Source organism: Schistocerca cancellata, chromosome 7 (genome assembly GCF_023864275.1).
Source record: "Schistocerca cancellata isolate TAMUIC-IGC-003103 chromosome 7, iqSchCanc2.1, whole genome shotgun sequence".
NCBI lineage: Eukaryota > Metazoa > Arthropoda > Insecta > Orthoptera > Acrididae > Schistocerca > Schistocerca cancellata.
In genome coordinates this window covers 91,117,274-91,140,323 of record NC_064632.1, presented here as the reverse complement: position 1 = coordinate 91,140,323, position 23,050 = coordinate 91,117,274, and the positions used below count along the sequence as shown (strand labels likewise).

At 40.0% G+C, this 23,050-nt stretch overlaps 1 protein-coding gene across 1 annotated transcript in view; it reads left to right on the top strand.

Moving 5' to 3' along the window:
- LOC126092653 (neural-cadherin-like) overlaps positions 1 to 23,050 on the top strand; it is a 314,704-nt gene that overhangs the window by 120,198 nt on the left and 171,456 nt on the right. Inside the window, exon 13 of the mRNA XM_049908375.1 lies at positions 16,981 to 17,193. Within this exon, the coding sequence (XP_049764332.1) occupies positions 16,981 to 17,193 (213 nt within the window). The remainder of the gene's footprint in view (positions 1 to 16,980; positions 17,194 to 23,050) is intronic.

Here is a 23,050-nt window from a genome sequence, read left to right as displayed (position 1 = left end):
CCATATTCAAACTCTCAACACTTTCCAACATTACCTCAAGCAGCACAACTATAGCAGCAGCAGCCAAACTTACCTCTCTTTCCTCAGTAATTTTTATCATTACCGGGAGGTGCCTATTCTTCCTTATTTATTCCAACAATTCAGTTACATTGCCTTGTGGTTCCAAACCCCTCCTTTGAAGTTCATACATCAACTCACATCTCCTCAATAAAGCCGCGTCCTTCACCAGATTCGATGGCATCCTGGAATAATTACAGCAGTATCAGGTCCAAAATAGTAGCAACAATATTATACTACAACATAATTTTCGACAGTTTGAAGACACTTCCCTCCAGCCAATCAACCACACTCTGATACCAATGTGCAGAATTAATATCTAATTTAGGGGCAACTTGACACTTCAACAAGAACAACAAACAACAGGATTAGCGTTTCCACAACTTAACAAATAGCCACTAGTCCCCTAATGTTACATCAATGACCATTCCCAACTGGCAATAGTTGATTGGCTAATGGAGATGGGTGCCTTCAATAACACAACATTACTGATTTATGTAATTTATTAATAATAGTTCGCTAAAAAACAAGTCTCAAAACATTTCATAGAAACGCTGGTTAAATAACTGTTCCTTTGATTAAACGGGTAATAAACTCTCAACCAATAACAGTAGCAAACAACATCACTTCCAAATAAAAACTTACAGAATTGTAATGGTAGAAAGGTACCTTACAAACTTCAAAATTCACTTTCATTTAACACGCAGATATAAAAACATATCCAAATCTCACAGTTAGCATATTTGTCAAATTCCAGTATTTACAACCCGCCGAACTACAGCGCAGAACTGACAATTTCAAATTTGTCCAATGAGTAATCCTGATAACAGAAAATTATGTTCACAAATAAGAAATGTAATAACTTAATGTCAACGTCCATCCAGCATGGCTGCACCTTTACACAATTGTAAATTCCGTTGAAAAGTAACAGTTACTGCTCAATCTCCACACAGTTAAGTAAACCAACCGCAGAAGTCACTCAAGGTTAATTCGCGTACCGTATTCCACTGCTTTCTTCTCCAATATCGTGACATCTTTAGTGTGGGTGAACACGCTACAGCACAGTGTGCTCAGGTTGGGCCCACGACATCGGCCACAGCTCACCGTAAATTGCATCCATACAATTGCAGAGCCCATGGCTTATTGTTTCACAGCAGCATTGAATCCCAAACTTCTTGGATTCATCATCAATTCATTACCACAGAGTGCCAAAATCATTAATGTGCAGTTCGGACCATCCGGACCCCAATACTGTCCTTCTCGCTCAGTACTCTCTAACCCTCCACTCCTCATCACCAGAGGTCACTCTCCGTCAGCTCAGTGCCCCAATATCTCTGGCGAGGCCAATATCGACCTTAACACTCACAGAACACAATTGAGCTGAAAATCGGCATAATGCTGCTGTTAGGCATGTTAACTTGGGGCTGGAGAAGGCACCGATTGTGGAGGGCATGGCTTACATTGCAATGGTGCCAGTTGAGTCTGTCAATAGATTGGATTTCACTAGGAATGGCCTGCACCTCAATAGGTATGGGAAGAGGAGGCCAGCAAAGCTTATGGGTGACAGTGTAGTGGGTGGTGGTGGGATCACTCATGGAAAAACTCCTTTAGTAATTGGTGTTAGAGCTGCACCTTTATTGGACTGTAGTCAGCTGATAGGTATTGCTGCTTAAAGAAAGTCCCTATAATGAATAAATCACCTTCAGAGGAGGTCAGATATCTGAGTAGAGAAGGAATTAGCATATTTCATCAAAATATAAGAGGTGTTAGAGATAAAGTTAGTGAACTGCTTATAGATGTTGACTGGGACATCATTCGTATATCAGAGCACCACATGAATAATTTGTCTATTCAGAGGCTTCCTTTATCAAGATACAGATTAGCTGGCTGTTTTTCAAGGAGTTCTTTCAGAATGGAGGAATGGCCACATGCATAAAAAACAGTATTCCATTTGAGTTCATGGACATATCATGGCACTGCACTGAACAGGTATTTGAATGATGTGCAGGGGCAGTTGAATTTAGTGAAACTAAACTTCTAATTGTTGTCGTTTATAGGTCCCCTAACTCTGACATCAGAGCATTTCTGCTCAAGCTAGAGAGGGTTGTTGGTTCACTTTATAGGAAGTATTACCCGCATGCTTAGCTGGGTGGTAACATGCTCGCTTCCCATGCAAGCAGGCCCAGGTTCGATTCCCAGCCAGGTTGGATGTTGTCTCTGTTCAGGGACTGGTTGTTGTGTTGTCCTCATCGTCATTTCATCCTCATCACCAATGCACAAGTTGCTCAATGTGGCATTGAATTAAATAAGAATTGCACTTGGCGGCCAAATTTCCCCGAATAGCCCTCCCCCCCCCCCCCTCCCCCGGCCAATGATGCCATACGCTCTTTTCCCTTTTTTTAAAAAAAATGGGAAGTACCAAAAATTAGCTATATGTGGTGACTTCAATATTAATGTTGTATGTGACTGTGCAAGAAAAAGGTTGTTGGAAGATCTCCTAAAGACACAAATCTGATGCCGACTGTGTTTTTTCCAACCAGGGTGCAGGGGAACAGTACCACAGCCATAGACATTATTCTTCATTAATAGATGGGCATTCTGTTAGAAAAATGTGAATGGCCTTTCACACCATGATGCACAAATTTTAACACTAAAAGGTTTTTGTACTCAAACAAACGTTATACATAATTACAAATCATGTAGAAAAGCTAATTCAATGGCAACAGAGAGTTTTTTAAACCTCTTAAGGAACAAGAGTGGCAGGATGTTTATAGTGCTGATAACATAGATGACAAATGCAATGCTTTCCTTAACACACTTCTCATGCTCTTTGAAAGATACTTTCCATTAGAGTGTTCTAATCAGGGTACTAGCACAGGTGGCTGACTATTGGGATAAGGAAATGATGTAGAACAAGTGGGAATTATATCAAAATGTTAGAAGTAGTCATGATGACTCTACAGTAGCCCATTACAAACAGTATGTTAGGTGCTTAAAAATGTTATTAGGAACACAAAGAGTATGTGGTACACAAATAGAATAGCTGATTCACAGAGTCTGGTCAGCAGCATAAGGTCGATCATCTAAAGTCAGTTTGTAGTAAAAATATTACTCTTACTGATAAATCAGATGTATGTACAGTATTTGACAATCATTTCTGGAGCATTGCTGGTGAATTAAATAAAAACTTAGTTTCTACAGGGAATCATATGTCTCTCTAAGTAAACGGCCTTTCCGAGATTGATATCTGAAATACTCCTCTGTGATATTGATAAGGGGGAGATTGAGCCAATAATTAAATTACTGATGACTAAGGATTCTCATGGGTATGATGGAGTGCCAAGCAGAATATTAAAGTACTATGCTGCACATGTTATCCCTGTACTTAGCCATGTTTGTAATTTTTCCTTTAAGAATTGTCAGTTTCCTGAACAATTAAAGTACTCAGTAGTAAAGCTACTTTAAAAATGGAGAAAGGGATAATGTAGACAATTTTAGACATATTTCTACGCCATCAGTGTTTGCTAAAGTTATTGAATAGGCTGTGTATGTAAGGATAATTGCTCATTTTATTTCACATAATATGGTATCATATCTACACTTTGGCTTTAGAAGTGGACTAACAACTGAAAATTCTATGTTCTCTTTTCTCTGTGAGGTACTGGATGCATTAAACAAAAGGTCTCGAATGCTAGACATCTTTTTTGATTTACCTAAAGCGTTGAACTGTGTTGATGACAAAATATTGCTCCAGAAGTTGGACCATTATGGAATATGGGGGTAACTCACAATTGTCTCACCTTGTACTTAAACAACAGGAAACAAAAGGTCTTTATTCACAGTGTTGAGAATGGCTGTGATGTGGGGTCTGAGTGGGACACGTTCAAATCGGGGTGCCCCAGGGATCAGTGCTGGGGCCACTCCTGTCCCTTATTTATATAAACGATATGCCCTCTAGTATTACAGCTAATTCTAAAATACTTCTGTTTGCTGATGACACTAGCTTGGTTCTAAAGAATGTTGTAGGCTACATTGGCACTATTTCAAATAGTACAGTTCGTGACATTTCATGTAGAAAATAAAAGAACACTAAATCACAGTGAGACACAGTTTTTACAGTTTCTAGCACACAATTCAACAAAACCTGATGTTTTAATTTCACAGAATGGGCATATGGTTAGTGAAACTGAACAGTTCAAATTTTTAGGTGTTCGGATAGATATAAACTATTGTGGAAAGCCCACATTCAGCGTCTTGTTCAAAGACTTAATGCTGCCATTTTTACTATTTGAATCGTATCTGAAGTAAGTGTAGTTTGACCCAAACATAGTCTACTTTGCTTATTTTCATTTGCATATGTCATAAGTTATTATATTTTGGGGTAACTCTTCCCATTCTCAAAGGATATTTTTGGCTCAGAAACGGGTAGTTCGGGCAATAAGTGCATTAAGTTCACGAAGCTCTTCTCGACCCCTGTTCATTAGTATGGGTATTCTGACATTGGCCTCTCAATGTATACAGTATATTATTTACTGTCATATCTTGTAACAATGTCAGCTTATTCCCAAGAATTAGCAGCTTTCACTCAGCTAATACCAGGAAGAAATTTAATGTACATTTGGATTGCACTTCCTTGACTCTTGTGCAGGAAGGTGTGGTGCATATTGCTGCATTCATTTTCAGTAAGCTACCACAAGAATTCAAAAAGCTTAGCAGTAATCCATGCACTTTCAAACCAAATTGAAGAGTTTCCTCATGGGTCACTCCTTCCATTCTATCAAGAGTTCCTTGAAAAATTAAGCTGATTCCTATGTTATATTGTTGATTGTGTTTACATAAATCAATTCCTTCATGTAGTCAGATTGTGTCATACACCTCTTTTCTCCCCAATTCAGCTTGGTAACTCCTCATGAGATTTGAGCTACCCATCTAGTGTTCAGCATTTTTCTTTAGCATCACATTTCAGAAGCTTCTATTCTCTTCTTGTCTGAACTATTTACTGCCCACATCTCACTTCTCTACAATGATACAATCCAGACAAATACTCCAGGAAAGACTTCCTAACATTTAAATTTGTGTGTGGTCTCAGTTGCCTGAGACTCCAGTCATGTGTGTGTGAGTTGCATTTTCAGGAGTGTGTGTGTTGGTGTGTTAGTCATCTAATTTTGACAAAAGCCTTACTGGCCGAAAGCTATCTTTGTGACAGTCTTTTTTTTGTGCCTATCTGCAACTCAGCATCTCCACTATATGGTGAGTAGCAACTTTCCTTTTCACAATTTTGTTACACAAATTGTATTATACACAACATTGTGAATTTATTTATTTATTTTTTAACCAACAAATGCTATAAATGTAGGTTTGCCTTTCTACATAAAGTTTTACTCTCAGTATTGTCTCGCTTATTCCTGCATTTCTCCAGAACCCAAATGATCTTCCCTGTGGTCTGTTTCAACAAGTTTATCAGTATTTTATAGATTATTCGTGCTAGAATTTTACAACCAAGACTTATTAAAATGATTATTTGGTAACATTCACATCTGTCAGCACTTGCTTTCTTTTGAATTTCAATTATAACATTCTTCCTGAAGTATGAGGCTATTTTGCCTCTCTCTTATATCTTGCACTCCAGGTACAATAATTTGTTCAAGGCTGGCTCTCCCAAGGATCTCAGTATTTCTGAGGGAATATAATTTTCTCTAGTAGCCTTGTTTCATCTTAGGCCTTTTAATGTTCTGTCAAAGTCTTCTTTCAGCATGATGTTTCCCATGTCCTCTTATTAACTTTCTCTTCATTTTCTATAGCACTGTCTTGAAATTCATTTTGCTTGTACAGAGCTTCTGTGTATTCCTTCTACCTCTAAGTTTTCCATTCTTTGTGTAGTACTGGCTTTCTGTCTGCACTCTTGATACTCATACAGCTGCTTCTCTCTCTCTCTCTCTCTCTCTCTCTCTTTCCAAAGGTTTCTCTAATTTTCTGATAGGTGGATTTTCCATTTGAGTTCTTGATGTTAATACAGCTGCTTCTCTTTTTTCCAGAGATATCTTTAATTTCTATTTTTCCATAACTCATGTATGTTTCTAAAGCTTTTCACTTGTCCTCTAGCCATTGCTGCTTAGCCAAATTTGCAGTTTCTTTCAGTCCCTTGTTTTAGACACCTCTGTTCTCATTTGTCTGCTTCATTTTTTACATTTTCTACTTTATCAGTTAATTTCAGTATCTCATGTGTTTTCCAAGAATTTCTGGTGAGTCTCCTCTGTTTGTCTATTTGATCCTCTGTTGCCTCCACTATTTCATCTCTTAAATGTATCCATTCCTCTTGTATTGTATTTCTTTGCCCTGTTTCAGTCAGTTATTGCGTGATACTCCCTTTAAAACTTCCATCATCCTATGGGGTATTCAGGTCCCATCTCCTCAATTTTCTATTTTGCTGGAATTGTTTTCATTTTTAACTTGCATTTCATAACCAATAAATTACGGTCAGAATCCACAACTACACCTTGAAATGTTTTGCAGTTTACAATATTTATTTCAAAATCTCTGTCTTAAGATTATACCATCAGTCTGAAATCTTCCAGTGTCTCCAAGTCTCTTCCTTGTATACAACGTCCTATACCTACTGTTAGTTTTACTTCTTAGAATCCTGTTCAGCTCAATCACAGTTTTAGTTAGGCTCGTGTACCTTTCTCCATGGCCAAAAAGGAAAAAATAAATTTAAAATTTATCTTCATAGTGAATGGATGAAAATTGCGTGTTGTTTTTCAAGAGAAAGCAAAGGTGTTAAATACTTGAAGGTATAGGCAACAACAGATAATCAGGAAAGCAAATACCAAGATTGTCATAGGACTTCAAAACTCCTTTTTTTGTGTATATATTTGATGAAAATGGACAATAACAAAACAATAGCCATTTGAAGGTGAAGTGGCCTTATATGGTGCCACAGCTCATAAAATAAAGTCAGTTTCCAGGATACAGTGAAAGAAATGCAGTTATTGGTATACAAACAACTGAACAGTTCTCAGCTCTGATGTGAAAAAAAATAATAGCCACTTCTGACAGAATGTTAGTCTCTCAACTGGCATCCAGTTGGAGATTCTACATCAGTGTCTGGTCAAAGTTCTAGATGGTATCTGGATCGGTCAGTGTGACATCATCAGATTGCTAGCAGCTGATAGAAGACTCATGGTCAAACCATAGTGTCTGCTGAGACATGAAGGTGCAGGCGGGCTTCACCACACAATGACATACTGGGTGATAAGTAGTCAGCATAGGTTAGCTGATGGGGCACCAGCAGAGTGCCAGCAGCTGATGGGAGACTCATATTTCAACCAACAGTGGCTGATGGGATGCAAGAATGCTGACAGTTCAGTCAGATGATGATGTCCTAAGTGGTGTCCAGCCAGTGTCTAGGTTGGAAGTCCAGTTGGAGTCCAAGGCTGCACTGGGTCAACATCCAGTCAGAATCCTGGGCTGCGCTGGAAATGCTACTGGTGAATGCTGTTGATAAATGAGCTACAGTCCATAGACAGTGTAGGGCCCAGAGCATGAGCGATTGCTGTTGAGTAGTGGTTGCATAGCATCTTAAATAATCCAGTGGAAAGATTTCTGTGAGGTGTCATGTGATGCAGGGATGCACTGTAGTGTCATGCACATAGTGCTCTGGTTGGATGAGTGCATTGCTGATGCCTCTAGTGGAGCCTACTGGAACCTTGTATGTACACAGAGCAATGTGTTGCTGTTGTTATCTGGCACATTCACAGATAGGCATGCTGTTTCTGGGGTTTGCCAATTTTAGTAATCACTCAGTGTGTTTGCCCACCTGTGGCTGGCTTTGACAAGTTCCAGCTGATCACTGGTGTTTGCATTGGCAGTGACTGTGGCAATTGTCAGCTGAGTGGCCCAGCCCCAATACTCCCTTCCTTTTAAAAAGATGGCAGAGGTGCTGAGGTACTGACTGGTTCAATCAGAGCAGAAGGTCCAGTGATACATTGGCAGCAGGTGGGCAGGAAGGTCAACTGATGGCAGCTCCCAGGAATGCCATGACACCATCAAGCATGGCCAAAGGGAAAATGGAGATGTCCAGTCAAGCACAGATGGGGCCCTTGGGCAGTGGGCGCGCCTTAAGCACCGGAAGAATGGGCCCAGGATGTGAATGCGCCAGAAAAACAAGCTGTTGGAGGTGTCACAGAAGGAAGAATCACACTGGAAAATTGCACAGAAAATGGTACTGAAAGAAGAGTGGAAGATCAATGCACAGTTGAGGCACAGAAAATGAACACAATGAACCATCCTGAAGGAGGTGTTGTATCAGGTAAAGGTGCCATGCCGACAGCTAAACAAACCAGAGGCACAAAAACTGAATAGGCATAAAAATGGAAAACTGAAGACCTGTCTGGAAGGTGGCGTTGAACCAAGTAAGGGACCATGCTGGTGAGAGAAGAAGCCTTGCATGGTGGAATGAAAAGCTGTGCCAGAAGTGGAATGGAAAATCCACGCCAGTGTTGGTGAGAGCCATGCTGGTAGCAGAGAGAGCCATAGCAGAAGAGCAGTTCCAAATGCTGAGAATATGAGCCCAAAGTCCTGGGGAAAAGGCAGTGACAGGGTCATGTGTGAAGACAAGGAACATGGCAACCAGGAAGTGCAGTGTGGGATCTAATTCTTTCAGGAGGGGCAGACACTGGCTCGTCAGTGGAATGTCAGCACAGTGCCGGCAGACAATGGGAGATGAGGGCTCAAACCAACAGCAACCACTAGAGGTGCAATGATGCAACTTTTGAGGAGGACATGGCTGCAGCCAAGTCTGGAGATGACAACGCCTGATCAGAGAGCTAAGAATGCCAATGGAATCCTCGTCACCAGTGGTAGGTGAAGTCCAGGGTGCTGAGCATCCTCAGAAGGAAGGCTAGCCATAGGTGCAGGCTTCCAGCCAAAAACACTAGCAGCATTGCCATGGACAGTGGATGGCAACCACCAGGCTGGACAGCGGGGGGTGAGTGAAGTGAGGTGTGTGGGTTTGCAGTCAACAGCCCCACTGCCAACTGGTGCATTGCTGTGGAGCTAGACTGTCTTATTGCCAATTAAAGGGTCCATATTTGCTGGCAAGGACTGCAAGTAATAATGTCAGCTTCCAGGGAACAATGAAAGTTACACATTTATTAATGAACACATAAATCAGCAGTTCACAGTTCTGGAGTGAAATAGAAAATAATAGTCACTTCTGGTTGAATGCTTAAGTCTCTCAGCTGGAATCCAGCTCAAGGTACAGGGTCAGAAACTGATCAAGGTCCTAGATGGCATCCAGATACGGTGGGTGCAGACTGGCAGGTGTAATGTTGGCAGTGCATTAGTGGTTGATGGGAGACTTGTGCCCGCAGCAACAGCAGTTCACAGAACACAAGGGTGGCTTCGCCAAGTGATGATGTCCTAGGCAGCTGTGGCCAGTGCCTAGGTTCAAGTCCAATTGCAATCCTAGGCTACTCAGGGTTTATGTCTGGTCAGAATTCTCGGCTGTGCTGGAACTGCTGCTAGTAAATGGTACTGATAGATGAGATACAGGGGGCAGTCAGAGTAGAACCCGGAGCATGTGTGAATGCTGTCAAGGAGCAATCACACAGTGTCTTAAATAATCCAGTAGAAAGATTTCCGTGGGGTGTCATGTGATGTGATGATGCAATGTAGTATCATATTCATAGTGCCATGGCCAGATGCATACACTACTGGCAGCTGCTGCTGATGCCTCTAGTGGAGCCCACTAGAGTCTAGTGTATACAAAGAGTGACATGCTGCTGTTGTCATCTGACATGCGTACAAATTGGCATGTTGCTGTTGGGGTCTACCAATCTTAGTAATCACATGGAATGTTCAACAGGTGACGCCAAGAGTAGGGCAACATGCTGGCCACAGGTATATGTACCAGCAGCAGCAGTGGTTAGGAGACTGGCCTGGCCATAGTAGAAGGAATCACAGAGCACTGTAATATTTACTGACATGTGAAGAGCACAAATTACGGCAATTATTGGCTATTTTAAATAAAACAGTGTTGAGTTGACCAGAAAATCTTTATTAAAATTGATATAAAATAAGTGTTTAGGAGATATTTGCCAAATATTTCATTTATTTCTTATAGCAATAGAATGTGCTTACTGACAGTTGAAATAAATTAATTGTATGTAAAAAGCCAAAAATTCAGATTTCTTATAATTAAAGCCTCATAGAAATGTGCATTCCTTCAAATTCATTCTATCATAACTCCTATATTCTAATAATTCCATTATGGCATTTGTGTATGTAGATACAATTCTTCCTTGGGTTAGCTATTTATTTTAGTTGTGTCTGTACCTACTTTTTATCTCAGGCAAACTTGTGATTCAGTGATAGAAGTTTTCCTACAAAATGTCAATTATGTCATCAAGGGAACTTCTGGGAATGGAAATAGTTGTATCTAATATGATGTCAGGATTCCAAAATTCATAACAGTCAGGTTCAGGTGAGAACTCCAAACAGCCTAGTCATTATCACCAAACATTGCTGATGGCTGAGCAAGTCTTTCATTTTACACACAAAGTATGGTGTGTGTATGTGTGTGTGTGTGTGTGTGAGAGAGAGAGAGAGAGAGAGAGAGAGAGAGAGAGAGTGAGTGAGTGATGAGGAGGAACAATAGATAGCAGTTAAATTTGGCTGTAGAGCTGATTTTTCAGTGACAAAGACATTTGGTTTGATTTGGAATACATATAGCGTCCCAGCACTGAATTTGACAGTTTGTTTATTATGCAACAAACTGTTTTGTGAGAAAAAGGAGACAATGAAGGAAGAAACACTCAACACTCCAAAATATTGGTTTTGTCAATCAGGGGTGAAGATTTCAGCAAGTGGAAGCTGTGTGCAAGGTTTTGTCCCACACACTCTGATATCAGAGCACGCAAATGAGAGAGTTGAGTCTTTTTAAGACATGTTGTCCATGATTGCTTGCAAAAGTACTTTTTAGACAAGACTGTTACTGTTACAAGGCTTGGTGGTTAGCCTGAAATCTTCAAAATGAAATGTTAGGGTTTCAAATGGGCAGTGAAAAATCCCAAGACCATTAAAGCTGTGCAGTAACTCAAAGATAATGACAATGTTAAACATGTTTTATCATAGCAGTGGTTTCATTCTCAAAGATTTTGTGCCTCCACATAGAATGTAAAATGTCCTTACGTATCAGCTAATACCCCTCGACCTCTCTACATTACACAATTTTTTTCTTCTCAGATATGATGTAATTTATATCTTTAGTGGAAATTGATTTATTTCATTTGTAAAATGTAAGATTTTCTTTTATTCCAAATTATCTGTTACTAATAAGACCTTTGTCAAAGTTCTCAGTATAATTTTTTTCTGAATTCTGTTTGTTCCTTTTATACTCTATGTGATCCAGACACCTGTCTGAAAATGACTTGGAAATTCATGGCGCCCTCCATCGGTAATACTGGAATTCAATATGGTGTTGTCCCACCCTTAGCCTTAATGACAGCTTCCACTCTCGCAGGCATATGTTCAATCAGGTACTGGAAGGTTTCTTGGGGAATGGCAGTCCATTCTTCATGGAGTGCAGCACTGAGGAGAGGTATCAATGTAGGTCGGTTAGGCCTGGCATGAAGTCGGCATTCCGAAACAATCCAAAGGTGTTCTATAGGATTCAGGTCAGGACTCTGTGCAGGCCAGTCCATTACAGGGATGTTATCATTGTGTAACCACTCTGACACAGGCCGTGCATTATGAACAGGTGGTAGATCGTGTTGAAAGATGCAATCGCCATCCCCAAATTGCTCTTCAACAGTGGGAAGCAAGAAGGTGCTTAAAGCATCAGTGTAGGGCTGTGCTGTGAGAGGGCCATGCAAAACAACAAGGGGTGCAAGCCCCCTCCCTGAAAAAAACGTCACTATAACACCACCACCTACAAATTTTACTGTTGGCACTACACACACTGGCAAATGACGTTCACCGGGCATTCGCCATACATATCTACACCGTGCCATTGGATAACCACACTGTGCACCGTGATTCGTCACTCCATACAACATTTTTCCACTGTTTAAATTGTCCAATGTTTATGCTCCTAACACCAAGCTAGATGTCATTTGGCATTTATTGGCGTGATGTGTGGCTTATGAGCAACCACCCGACCATGAAATCCAAGTTTTCTCATCTCCTGCCTAAATGTCATAGTGCTTGCAGTGGATCCTTATGCAGTTTGGAATTCGTGTGTGATGGTCTGGATAGATGTCTGCCAATTACACATTATGACCATCTTCAAATGTTTGCAGTCTCTGTCAGTCAACAGATGAGGTTGGCCTGTACACCTTTGTGCTGTATATGTCCCTTCACATTTCCACTTTGCTATCACATTGGAAACAGTGGACCTAGGGATGTTTAGGAGTGTGAAAATCTCACTTACATATGTATGACACAAGTGACACCCAATCACCTGACCACTTTTGAAGTCCACGAGGTCCACGGAGCGCCCCATTCTGCTCTCTCACTATGTCTAATGTCTACTGAGGTTGCTGATATGGAGTACCTGGCGTTAGGTGGCAGCACAATGCACCTAATATGAAAAACGTATGTTTTTGGGGGTGTCCGGGTACTTTTGGTCACACAGTGTATGCTAGATTTTTTGCCAAATGTGTGTGGATTTGTATTTCCTTCATAATGCACATGTATATTAGTGTTTATGTCCACTGTACTGTGTCAATTTTCTTGTAGATACATACTAAATATGGAGAATCTGCGTTCACTTTTGTTTATATGTACTTTAAATCTTGTAAATTTTTGTCCTGTTTGTCTGGTGTAGGACATGTTACAACTGCTACATTTAATTTTATATATTTGTGATTGGTCATAATTTTCTGCTTTATCTGTTCTGTGTATTATCTTCACCCATAGTTTATTCCGTGTTCAAAAGCTGATTAAAACATTAGTACTACAAAATATGTTACATTCAATGTAACTCCATCAAATAGCAACCATGTGCAAATATAAGGAAGCATAGTGCATCATATATGAGAAACAGGATTTATGATCTTATAGCAAAGTAAAAAAAAATCATAATAAAACCAAACATTACTATTTTTTTACAAATATATAGATATGTTGTGTTCTTCTGTCTGAAGACTGGTTTTATGCAGCTGTCCACACTAATCTATCCTGTGCAAGCCTTTTCAGCTAGGAATAACTATTGCAACCCACATCCATTTGGACTTGCTTACTGTACTCATCTCTTGGTCTCTCTGCAGTATCTCCCTCCTCAACACACACACACACACACACACACACACACACAAACACACACACACACTTCCCTCCAGTACCAAACAATTCTTGACATATCAGAATGAGTCTTATCAACTGATACCTTCTTTTATAAAATATATACCACAAATTTCTTTATTCCCCAATTTTATTGATTACCACCTCATTAGTTACTTGATCTGTCCTTCTGATCTTCAGCATTTTTCTGTAGTACCACATTTCAAAAGCCTCTAGTCTCTTCTCATCTAAACTGATTATCATCCACATTTCACTTCTGTACATGACTACACTCCCAACAAATGCTTTCAGAAAAGGCTTCCTCACACTTAAATTTATATTTGATGTTAGCAAATTTCTCTTCTTCAGAAACACTTTTCTTGCTGTTACCAGCCTGCATTTCATATCCTCTTTACTTTGGCCAAAATTATTTATTTTATTGCCCAAGTAGCAAAACTCATCTACTAACTTGTAGTGTCTCATTTTATAATCTGATTCCTTCAGCATTGTCTGATTTAATTTGACCATGTACCATTATCATTGTTTTGCATTTGTTGATGATCAGCTTGCATCCTCCTTTCAAGACACTGTCCATTCTATTCAACTGCTGCTGAAAGAATTACAATGTTATCAAAAAACCTCAAAGTTTGTATTTACTCTTCTTGAATTTAATTCACTCTCCAGATTTTTCTGTGGCTTCCTTTATTTCTTGCTTAGTGTAAAGGCTGAATAATATTGGAGAAATGCTACAACCATCCCTCACTCCCTTCTCAACCACTGCTTCTTTTCCTTGCTCTCTGCCTTTTGTAATAGCTGTGGTTTCTGTACAAGACGTAAATCACTACTGGCTCTCAGTGTTTTATCCCTGCTACCTTAAAAATTTCAGAGATTGTACCCCAACAACATCAGCAAAAATGTTCTACAAATGATGTAAATGTAAAGTGGCCTCTCCTTAATCTATATTCATCAGTATTGCTTGGCATATTCCAATATTTCTCTGGAACTCAAACTGAAATTCCCCAGAGTTAGCTTCTGTTAGTTTTTCATTCTTCTCTAAATAATTTGTGTCAGTATTTTGCAAACAGGACTTATTAATCTGATAGTTGAGTAATATTCACACATGTCGTCATCTGCTTTCTTTGGAACTGGAATTCTTCTTGAAATCAGAGGATATTTTGCCGATTGCATATATCTGGCACACCAGGTGGAATATTTTTGCTGTGGTTGGCTAACCCAAGGATATCAGCAATTCTGAGAGAGTGTCATCTACTCCAGGGGCCTTGTTTTCACTTATGTCTTTCAGTCTATGCAGAGTTCCTTTCTCATATTTCTGGACTGTGTTCAAAAGTTGAGGAATGCATGAACAAATACATAAGTCTGTGGTTACTGCTGTGCCATGTTAAGGAAATGTATACTATTCTTGTGGATATCCTACTTGCCCTCTTCACACTTATGGGAGAAGTGTTTTTTAGGGAAAATCTGGATGCATATATCATCCATTTTCTTGGCGTGAAACTGATACAGAGTCATTTCTTTGCTATTTATGACATTAACTGTCAGCCTTCACAGCTATAATTAAATCTCTAAGTTTCTGTTGACAGAATTCCAACTCAGTTCTTAGTTCCTGGAGATGACTGTGGTATGTGTGTGTGAGCTTTGCTTATGTGAATGTGTGTAGGCTCTGTTTTTGATGGCTGATGGACTTTACTGCCACCCACTTCATCGCCTCTCTTTGTTTCAATTAGCGCCTGACCTATCAAAGTGTTGTTATTCCATTCAGGATTTCCCATTGTTTGATTCTAAACTCCATATTGGTTAGAGAGTGAAGTAGTATTGACAGTGGATCTTCCTGGTAAGAAGTGTGTCCTGTAAATTTTTATAGAGCAGGACACATATGCCATAAAGATAAAATAGAAATAGCTGTTGATGTGTAAGGTAGTAAAATCAGAATAGCTAAGAGAAAAATGTAAAACATGGGAGACATTCTTTTCTCCCAACATACAAGGGTGGTTTGGAAAGTTCTCAGAATCGCCATGAGAGGTCAGCACTAGTGCAGTGAGTTGTTCAATATTCATTCGACTGTTGCCTGTAAACATGTGCCACATAAGTACTCTTGCGAGAGAGCTGTGGTGGTGATGTGGCTCTGTTGTTGTTCCCACATAGTGATTAACGAAGATGAAAAAAATTGAGATTCGAGCAGTGGTTAAGTACTTCATGAAGAAATGTATTAAAGCAAAGGACATTCATGCCAATTTCCAGAGTACACTGAGGGACTCTGCTCCTTCATATGCAACTGTTGCCAAGTGGACAAATGAATTTAAATTTGGTCAGGAGAGCTTGGGTGGTGATCCATACAGTGGTCGGCCATGATGTGTCACTACTCCAGAAATCATTGCGAAAGTGCACAATATAGTCATGGAGGATCACCGATTGAAAGTGCGTGAAATTGCTCACACTTGCCAGATGTCATCTGAAAGGGTACATCACATTTTAACTGAAGAATTAGAAATGAAAAAATTATCTGCAGGATGGGTGCCATGGCTCTTGGCGCTGGGTCAAGAACACATGAGAATGGACATATCGGAACAAAGTTTGGCCCATTTTAGGAGAAACTAAAGAGATTTTTTGTGCTGGTTTGTGATCACAGATGAGACTTGGGTGCACTACAGGCTGAAGAATATTGGGGAAAAGCGGTGGAAACGTGCTGATTCTCCGCCACCAAAGAAATCAAAGACAATTCCTTCGGCAGGAGAGGTCATGGCATCAGTGTTCTGGGATGCGAAGGGAATTCTGTTTGTAGTCTATCTCCCCACTGGGCAAACAATTACTGGAGAATACTATGCTTAACTCCTGGACAAATTGCGACAAAAGATATGCAAAAAAAGGCCAGGATTAGCAAGGAAGAAAGTCAGCTTCCTTCAAGACAGTGTGCACCTGCACACCTATGCCATTGCCATGGCAAAATTACACGAACTAAGTTATGAATTGTTGCCACATGTGCCTTATTCACCTGTATGGCTCCATCAGACTTCCATCTCTCCCCAAAACAGACAATTTTTCTTGGTGGCCAAAGATTCACTTCAAATGAAGAATTGATAGCCGGAGTTGACAACTATTTTGCAGGCCTGGAGGAAACTCATTTTCGAGATGAGATCAAGGCACTGGAACATTGTTGGACCAAGTGCATTAATCTACAAGGAGACTACATTGATAAACAAAAAAAGTTTCAGTGATGTAAGTACTTTTTTTTATTCCGTTCCGAGAACTTTTCAAACCACTCTCATATAACACATTTTCTTTGGTGTTCCCAATACTTAATACAATCACTCAAAGGAATTTGTGCTTCAACTCACTATAGAATCGCAAAAAGTCATAGTACAGAACTGCTCTTATTTCACCTTCATTGTTGGCAACAGCATATCAGTCGAGTCCCTTCCACTACTTCTAATAATTGCACATTACTGAAAATCATAGAACTGACTGGATATTCCCCATCAGTAATTAAAATCATTTTATTTTTTCCTTTAATGTTAGATAAACAAGTATCAATCTTACCTTAACTTTCAGTGTGAGCCTTTTGAATGAACATTTATTTAATATATTTTAAAATTTATCTTACAATAACATATTGTTGTTCTGCAGACAGATTTTCCCAACAAGAGTAAAGGAGATTTACTTCAAGAAAAACTAGCTAAAATCTTCAAAATCAAGACTGAAAATCTATGCATATTTAGCATAAAATCAAGAACTCAGCGATATATTATTACAGATATACATTTTTCTATTTGTGGTCCTGGTTCTTATGTGTACCAACCTACAAGACTTAATGGGATTGTTCAGATGCACTGGCAAGAGGTAAGTAGTCTGTCAGCTTCTGCTTATCAGTTATCCAAGCATGAAATAAATATCAAAATATGAATTGAGGGAGACAATGTCCTTTAGACAAAATGCAGACATTCTTATATACAGGGCTATTACAAATGATTGAAGCGATTTCATAAATTCACTGTAGCTCCATTCATTGACATATGGTCACGACACACTACAGATACGTAGAAAAACTCATAAAGTTTTGTTCGGCTGAAGCCGCACTTCAGGTCTCTGCAGCCAGAGCGCTCGAGAGTGCAGTGAGACAAAATGGCGACAGGAGCCGAGAAAGCGTATGTCGTGCTTGAAATGCACTCTCATCAGGCAGTCATAACAATGCAACGACACTTCAGGACGAAGTTCAACAAAGATCCACCAAATGCTAACTCCATTCGGCGATGGTATGCGCAGTTTAAAGCTTCTGGATGCCTCTGTAAGGGGAAATCAACGGGTCGTCCTGCAGTGAGCGAAGAAACGGTTGAACGCGTGCGGGCAAGTTTCACACGTAGCCCGCGGAAGTCGACGAATAAAGCAAGCAGGGAGCTAAACGTACCACAGGATGGTGCTCCACCGCACTTCCATCATGATGTTCGGCATTTCTTAAACAGGAGATTGGAAAACCGATGGATCGGTCGTGGTGGAGATCATGATCAGCAATTCATGTCATGGCCTCCACGCTCTCCCGACTTAACCCCATGCGATTTCTTTCTGTGGGGTTATGTGAAAGATTTAGTGTTTAAACCTCCTCTACCAAGAAACGTGCCAGAACTGCGAGCTCGCATCAACGATGCTTTCGAACCCATTGATGGGGACATGCTGCGCCGAGTGTGGGAGGAACTTGATTATCGGCTTGATGTCTGCCGAATCATTAAAGGGGCGCATATCGAACATTTTTGAATGCCTAAAGAAACTTTTTGAGTTTTTGTATGTGTGTGCAAAGCATTGTGAAAATATCTCAGATAATAAAGTTATTGTAGAGCTGTGAAATCGCTTCAATCATTTGTAATAACCCTGTACTTTAAGTATGAAATCTGCATTGTAACTCCATTGTCACTTCTCTGAACCAGTTTTAAATGAACAAATCAGAATATTTTACGTTACTGCAATGACGAATACACCATAATCACTCACATTCTCATTATTTATATGAAATGCATTTTTTGCCTGAGACTGTCTTCAAGTAGTGGCACATACACTGATGGAAAAAAAATCACAACACCAAAAAATAGTTAACGCAGAGTAATGAAATTTCGGGAATACATTTTGCTAGGTGTCATATCTAAGTGATTAAAATTTCAAGGTTGCAGGTTAATGTAAGCAAGAGAAAGCCATTTCAAATATGAAATGCTGGTACATTAATAACCAGCGGGTAACCACCAAAATGTTGAATGCAGGGTTGCAAACATGCATCTATTATGTTGTACAGGTGCTGGATTTCAGTGTGTCAAATGGAGTTTCTGACTGTCATCACCCTCTCATAGCTCAAAGTCTATGTATTAATTTTGAAGTAAGTTAATAATTTGGGTGGCTGGTCATGTTTTCACAGCACTTGACACACTGAGATAGAGACACACTGCAGAGGGAGGTAGAGGTGTTAGAATCTGAATAAACACTTTTCATAGCACTCATTTTTTATTATTATTCTTCCTTGTAGACTGCAGTCTTGTAGTCCATTCTAAAATGTAACTTTTTATACTGGTCTAGAAGATGCTTGAGTTCATTTCGTTAAATAATATAAACACTGGAGGACTTTTTGGTGTTGAACACATATATTCTCAGTCATTTCAATTCACAGTACAAATCAACATCAACCACTGCACTAACACTACAGACTCGCATTCGGGAGGACGACGGTTCAATCCCGTCTCCAACCATCCTGATTTAGGTTTTCCGTGATTTCCCTAAATCGTTTCAGGCAAATGCCGGGATGGTTCCTTTGAAAGGGCACGGCCGATTTCCTTCCCAATCCTTCCCTAACCTGAGCTTGCGCTCCGTCTCTAATGACCTCGTTGTCGACGGGACGTTAAACACTAACCACCACACTACTAACACTACACACATAACCTGTACTCCATCCTCACACTTCAAATTCACACTACTAACTCCCCAAAGACAACATGTAGCAAAGAAAATACTACCACATATTGATCTATTTATGCAAAATCATCTTTGTCACACACATTTCAAAATTATAATACAAACATATCTAAAAACAAAGATGATGTGACTTACCAAACGAAAGTGCTGGCAGGTCGATAGACATACAAACAAACACAAACATACACACAAAATTCAAGCTTTTGCAACAAACGGTTGCTTCATCAGGAAAGAGGGAAGGAGAGGGAAAGACAAAAGGATGTGGGTTTTAAGGGAGAGGGTAAGGAGTCATTCCAATCCCGGGAGCGGAAAGACTTACCTTAGGGGGAAAAAGGACAGGTATACACTCGCACACACACTCTCATTTGAAATGAGATCCATCCTTCATGAAATCCTCCCCGCTCCACCAAGAGTGTCTTTCCGCCGTCCACCTAACCTTCGTAACCTCTTAGTTCATCCCTATGAAATCCCCCAACCACCTTCCCTACCCTCTGGCTCCTACCCTTGTAACTGCCCCCAGTGTAAAACCTGTTCCATGCACCCTCCCACCACCACCTACTCCAGTCCTGTAACCCAGAAGGTGTACACGATCAAAGGCAGAGCCACGTGTGAAAGCACCTGCCTACACTGTGAAGCTTTCTATGTGGGAATGACCAGCAACAAACTGTCCATTTGCATGAATGGACACAGGCAGACAGTGTTTGTTGGTAATGAGGATCACCCTGTGGCTAAACATGCCTTGGTGCACGGCCAGCACATCTTGGCACAGTGTTACACCGTCCGGGTTATCTGGATACTTCCCACTAACACCAACCTGTCAGAACTCCGGAGATGGGAACTTGCCCTTCAGTATATCCTCTCTTCTCGTTATCCACCAGGCCTCAATCTCCGCTAATTTATAATTTCAATTTGCCGCCGCTCATACCTCACCTGTCTTTCAACAACATCTTTGCCTCTGTACTTCCACCTCGACTGACATCTCTGCCCAAACTCTTTGTCTTTACAAATGTCTGCTTGTATCTGTGTATGTGCGGATGGATATGTGTATGTGTGTGTGTGAGTGTATACCTGTCCTTTTTTCCCCCTAAGGTAAGTCTTTCCGCTCCCGGGATTGGAATGACTCCTTACCCTCTCCCTTAAAACCCACATCCTTTCGTCTTTCCCTCTCCTTCCCTCTTTCCTGATGAAGCAACCGTTTGTTGCAAAAGCTTGAATTTTGTGTGTATGTTTGTGTTTGTTTGTGTGTCTATCGACCTGCCAGCACTTTCATTTGGTAAGTCACATCATCTTTGTTTTTAGATATATTTTTCCCACGTGGAATGTTTCCCTCTATTATATTAAAATACAAACAGTTGTTTATCATTGCTTATCTTTTTAAGAAGTCCATAATCATCCCCATAATTACATTAAGTGTTTATATATGTTGATGTTTACATATTTTTGTATAGGTATTGGTAATGGATTTCTGTTTTTTGAGCCTTCGACTCGGGAATCAGTCATTTCATATGGTTCAAGATTAGTATATTTATCTCACCATAACCAGTTTTATTACAATTACCCCTTACACCCCAAAAAGATTGAAAGCATAAAATGCGAGAAAAATTTTGATACAAGTTAATAAAACTGGTTATGCCAACAAGATTTGGAGCATAACAAATCAGTATTCATAGTTTCTTCATTACATGATAGACAACATGTTGACTATATTAGCATAATTACTTCATTCAAATAAGGACTAGGACTAGAATTTCTCACAAATTTTCAAAACATTTACAAAGTCTGACCTTTCACTTATTCTACAGCTCTCAAATTATTACCAAATATCATATAACATACATGGGATAAGCAAAAGATGGTACACATAACAAAAATACCTATTTGTAACTCAGTTGATTGACATGAAGCTACATTCATTGATTTTATCACACTGGCATGACAGTATAACCTGTATTTCAAGAGAATGTCTAATGCATTTTTAAAAACCTAAAAATACTGTGATCAACTAGTGTCTGTAAGTAACTACTACAGGATCGTTCTATCTGAAATCAACACAATTTTGAACAAAAATTTACCTTGATGTCTTAGATTTTGATGAAATTTGGTGTACCTACTGTCCCTACATAGTTATGCTTGATAACCATACAAATTTTTTTGTGGTTTAATTAGAAATTGATTTTCAAATTTTTGTTAAAAGTTGGTACACCCTAGAGTAGTAAATAGTCATTTTCTCCAGAACCAGATGAGATACAGACCTGCAAAATGTGTCTTTTTAAAGCTCTTTAGATGGGCTTTCATTTCATTCACAACATGGCAGAGTTAATTTTTTTTTTTTTTTGAAAAATATAAATATATTTTAAATTTTAATTTTCTGAAAAAGTCATATTTTTAAAATTTTGGAAAAAATTACAAAATTTCCTTGCACTATACTTTACACCTCTGAAAGTTTCATTTTGGCATCAACATGAGGTCATGTCATACAAGCAATAAATCTACTACATTAACACCTTCCCAAATTATGTCAGGTGAGACGGATGACACCATATTGCAAATTCCACAACTACACACATCAAAAAAAATTTTGCATCACTTTGGTTCTGAGAGTTTCAGAACTTGTACAGAAACTTGAAATAGAGATCAACATAAACATCATTTCTGCCCTTTTTATTACTCATGAAAACCGCACATTGCATGTTGTACCACCATACAGCAAGACCTTCAGAGGTGATGGTCCAGATTGCTGTACACGCTGGTACCCAGTAGCACACCCTCTTGCATTGATGAATGCCTATATTCATCGCAGCATACTATCCACAAGTTCAGCAACGCACTGTTGGTCCAGATTGTCCCACTCCTCAATGGAGATTCAACGTAGATCCCCCAGTGTGGTTGGTGGGTCAGGTCATCCATAAACAGCCCTTTTCAATCCATCCCAGGCATGTTCAATAGGGTTCATGTCTGGAGAACATGTTGGCCACTCTAGTCGAGCGATGTCGTTATCCTGAAGGAAATCATTCACAAGATGTGCATGATGGGGACGTGAATTGTCGTCCATGAAGATGAATGCCTCGCCAATATGCTGCCGATTTGGGTTGCATTATTTTCGGAGGATGGCATTCACAAATTGTACAGCCGTTTTGGCGCCTTCCTTGACCACCAGCGGCAGACGTCGGCCCCACATAATGCCATCCAAAAACAGCAGGGAACCTCCACCTTACTGCACTTGTTGGACAGTGTGTCTAAGGCATTCATCCTGACCGGGTTGCCTCCAAACATGTCTCCAGTGATTGTCTGGTTGAAGGCATATGCAACATTCATCAGTGAAGAGAACATGATGCCAATCCTGAGCGGTCCATTAGGCATGTTTTTGGGCCCATCTGTACCACACTGCATGGTGTCATGGTTGCATAGATGGACTTCGCCATGGACATAGAGAGTGAAGTTGTGCATCATGCAACCTACTGCACACAGTTGGAGTCATAACACGATGTCCTGTGGTTGCATGAAAAGCATTATTCAACATGGTGGATTTGCTGTCAGGGTTCCTCGAAGCCATAATCCGTAGGCAGTGATCATATACTGCAGTAGTAGCCCTTGGGCAGTCTGAGCGAGGCATGTCATCAACAGTTCCTACTCTCTGTATCTCCTCCATATCCGAACAACATTGCTTTGGTTCATTATGAGACACCTGGACACTTCCCTTGTTGAGAGCCCTTCCTGGCACAAAGTAACAGTGGGGACAAGATCGAGC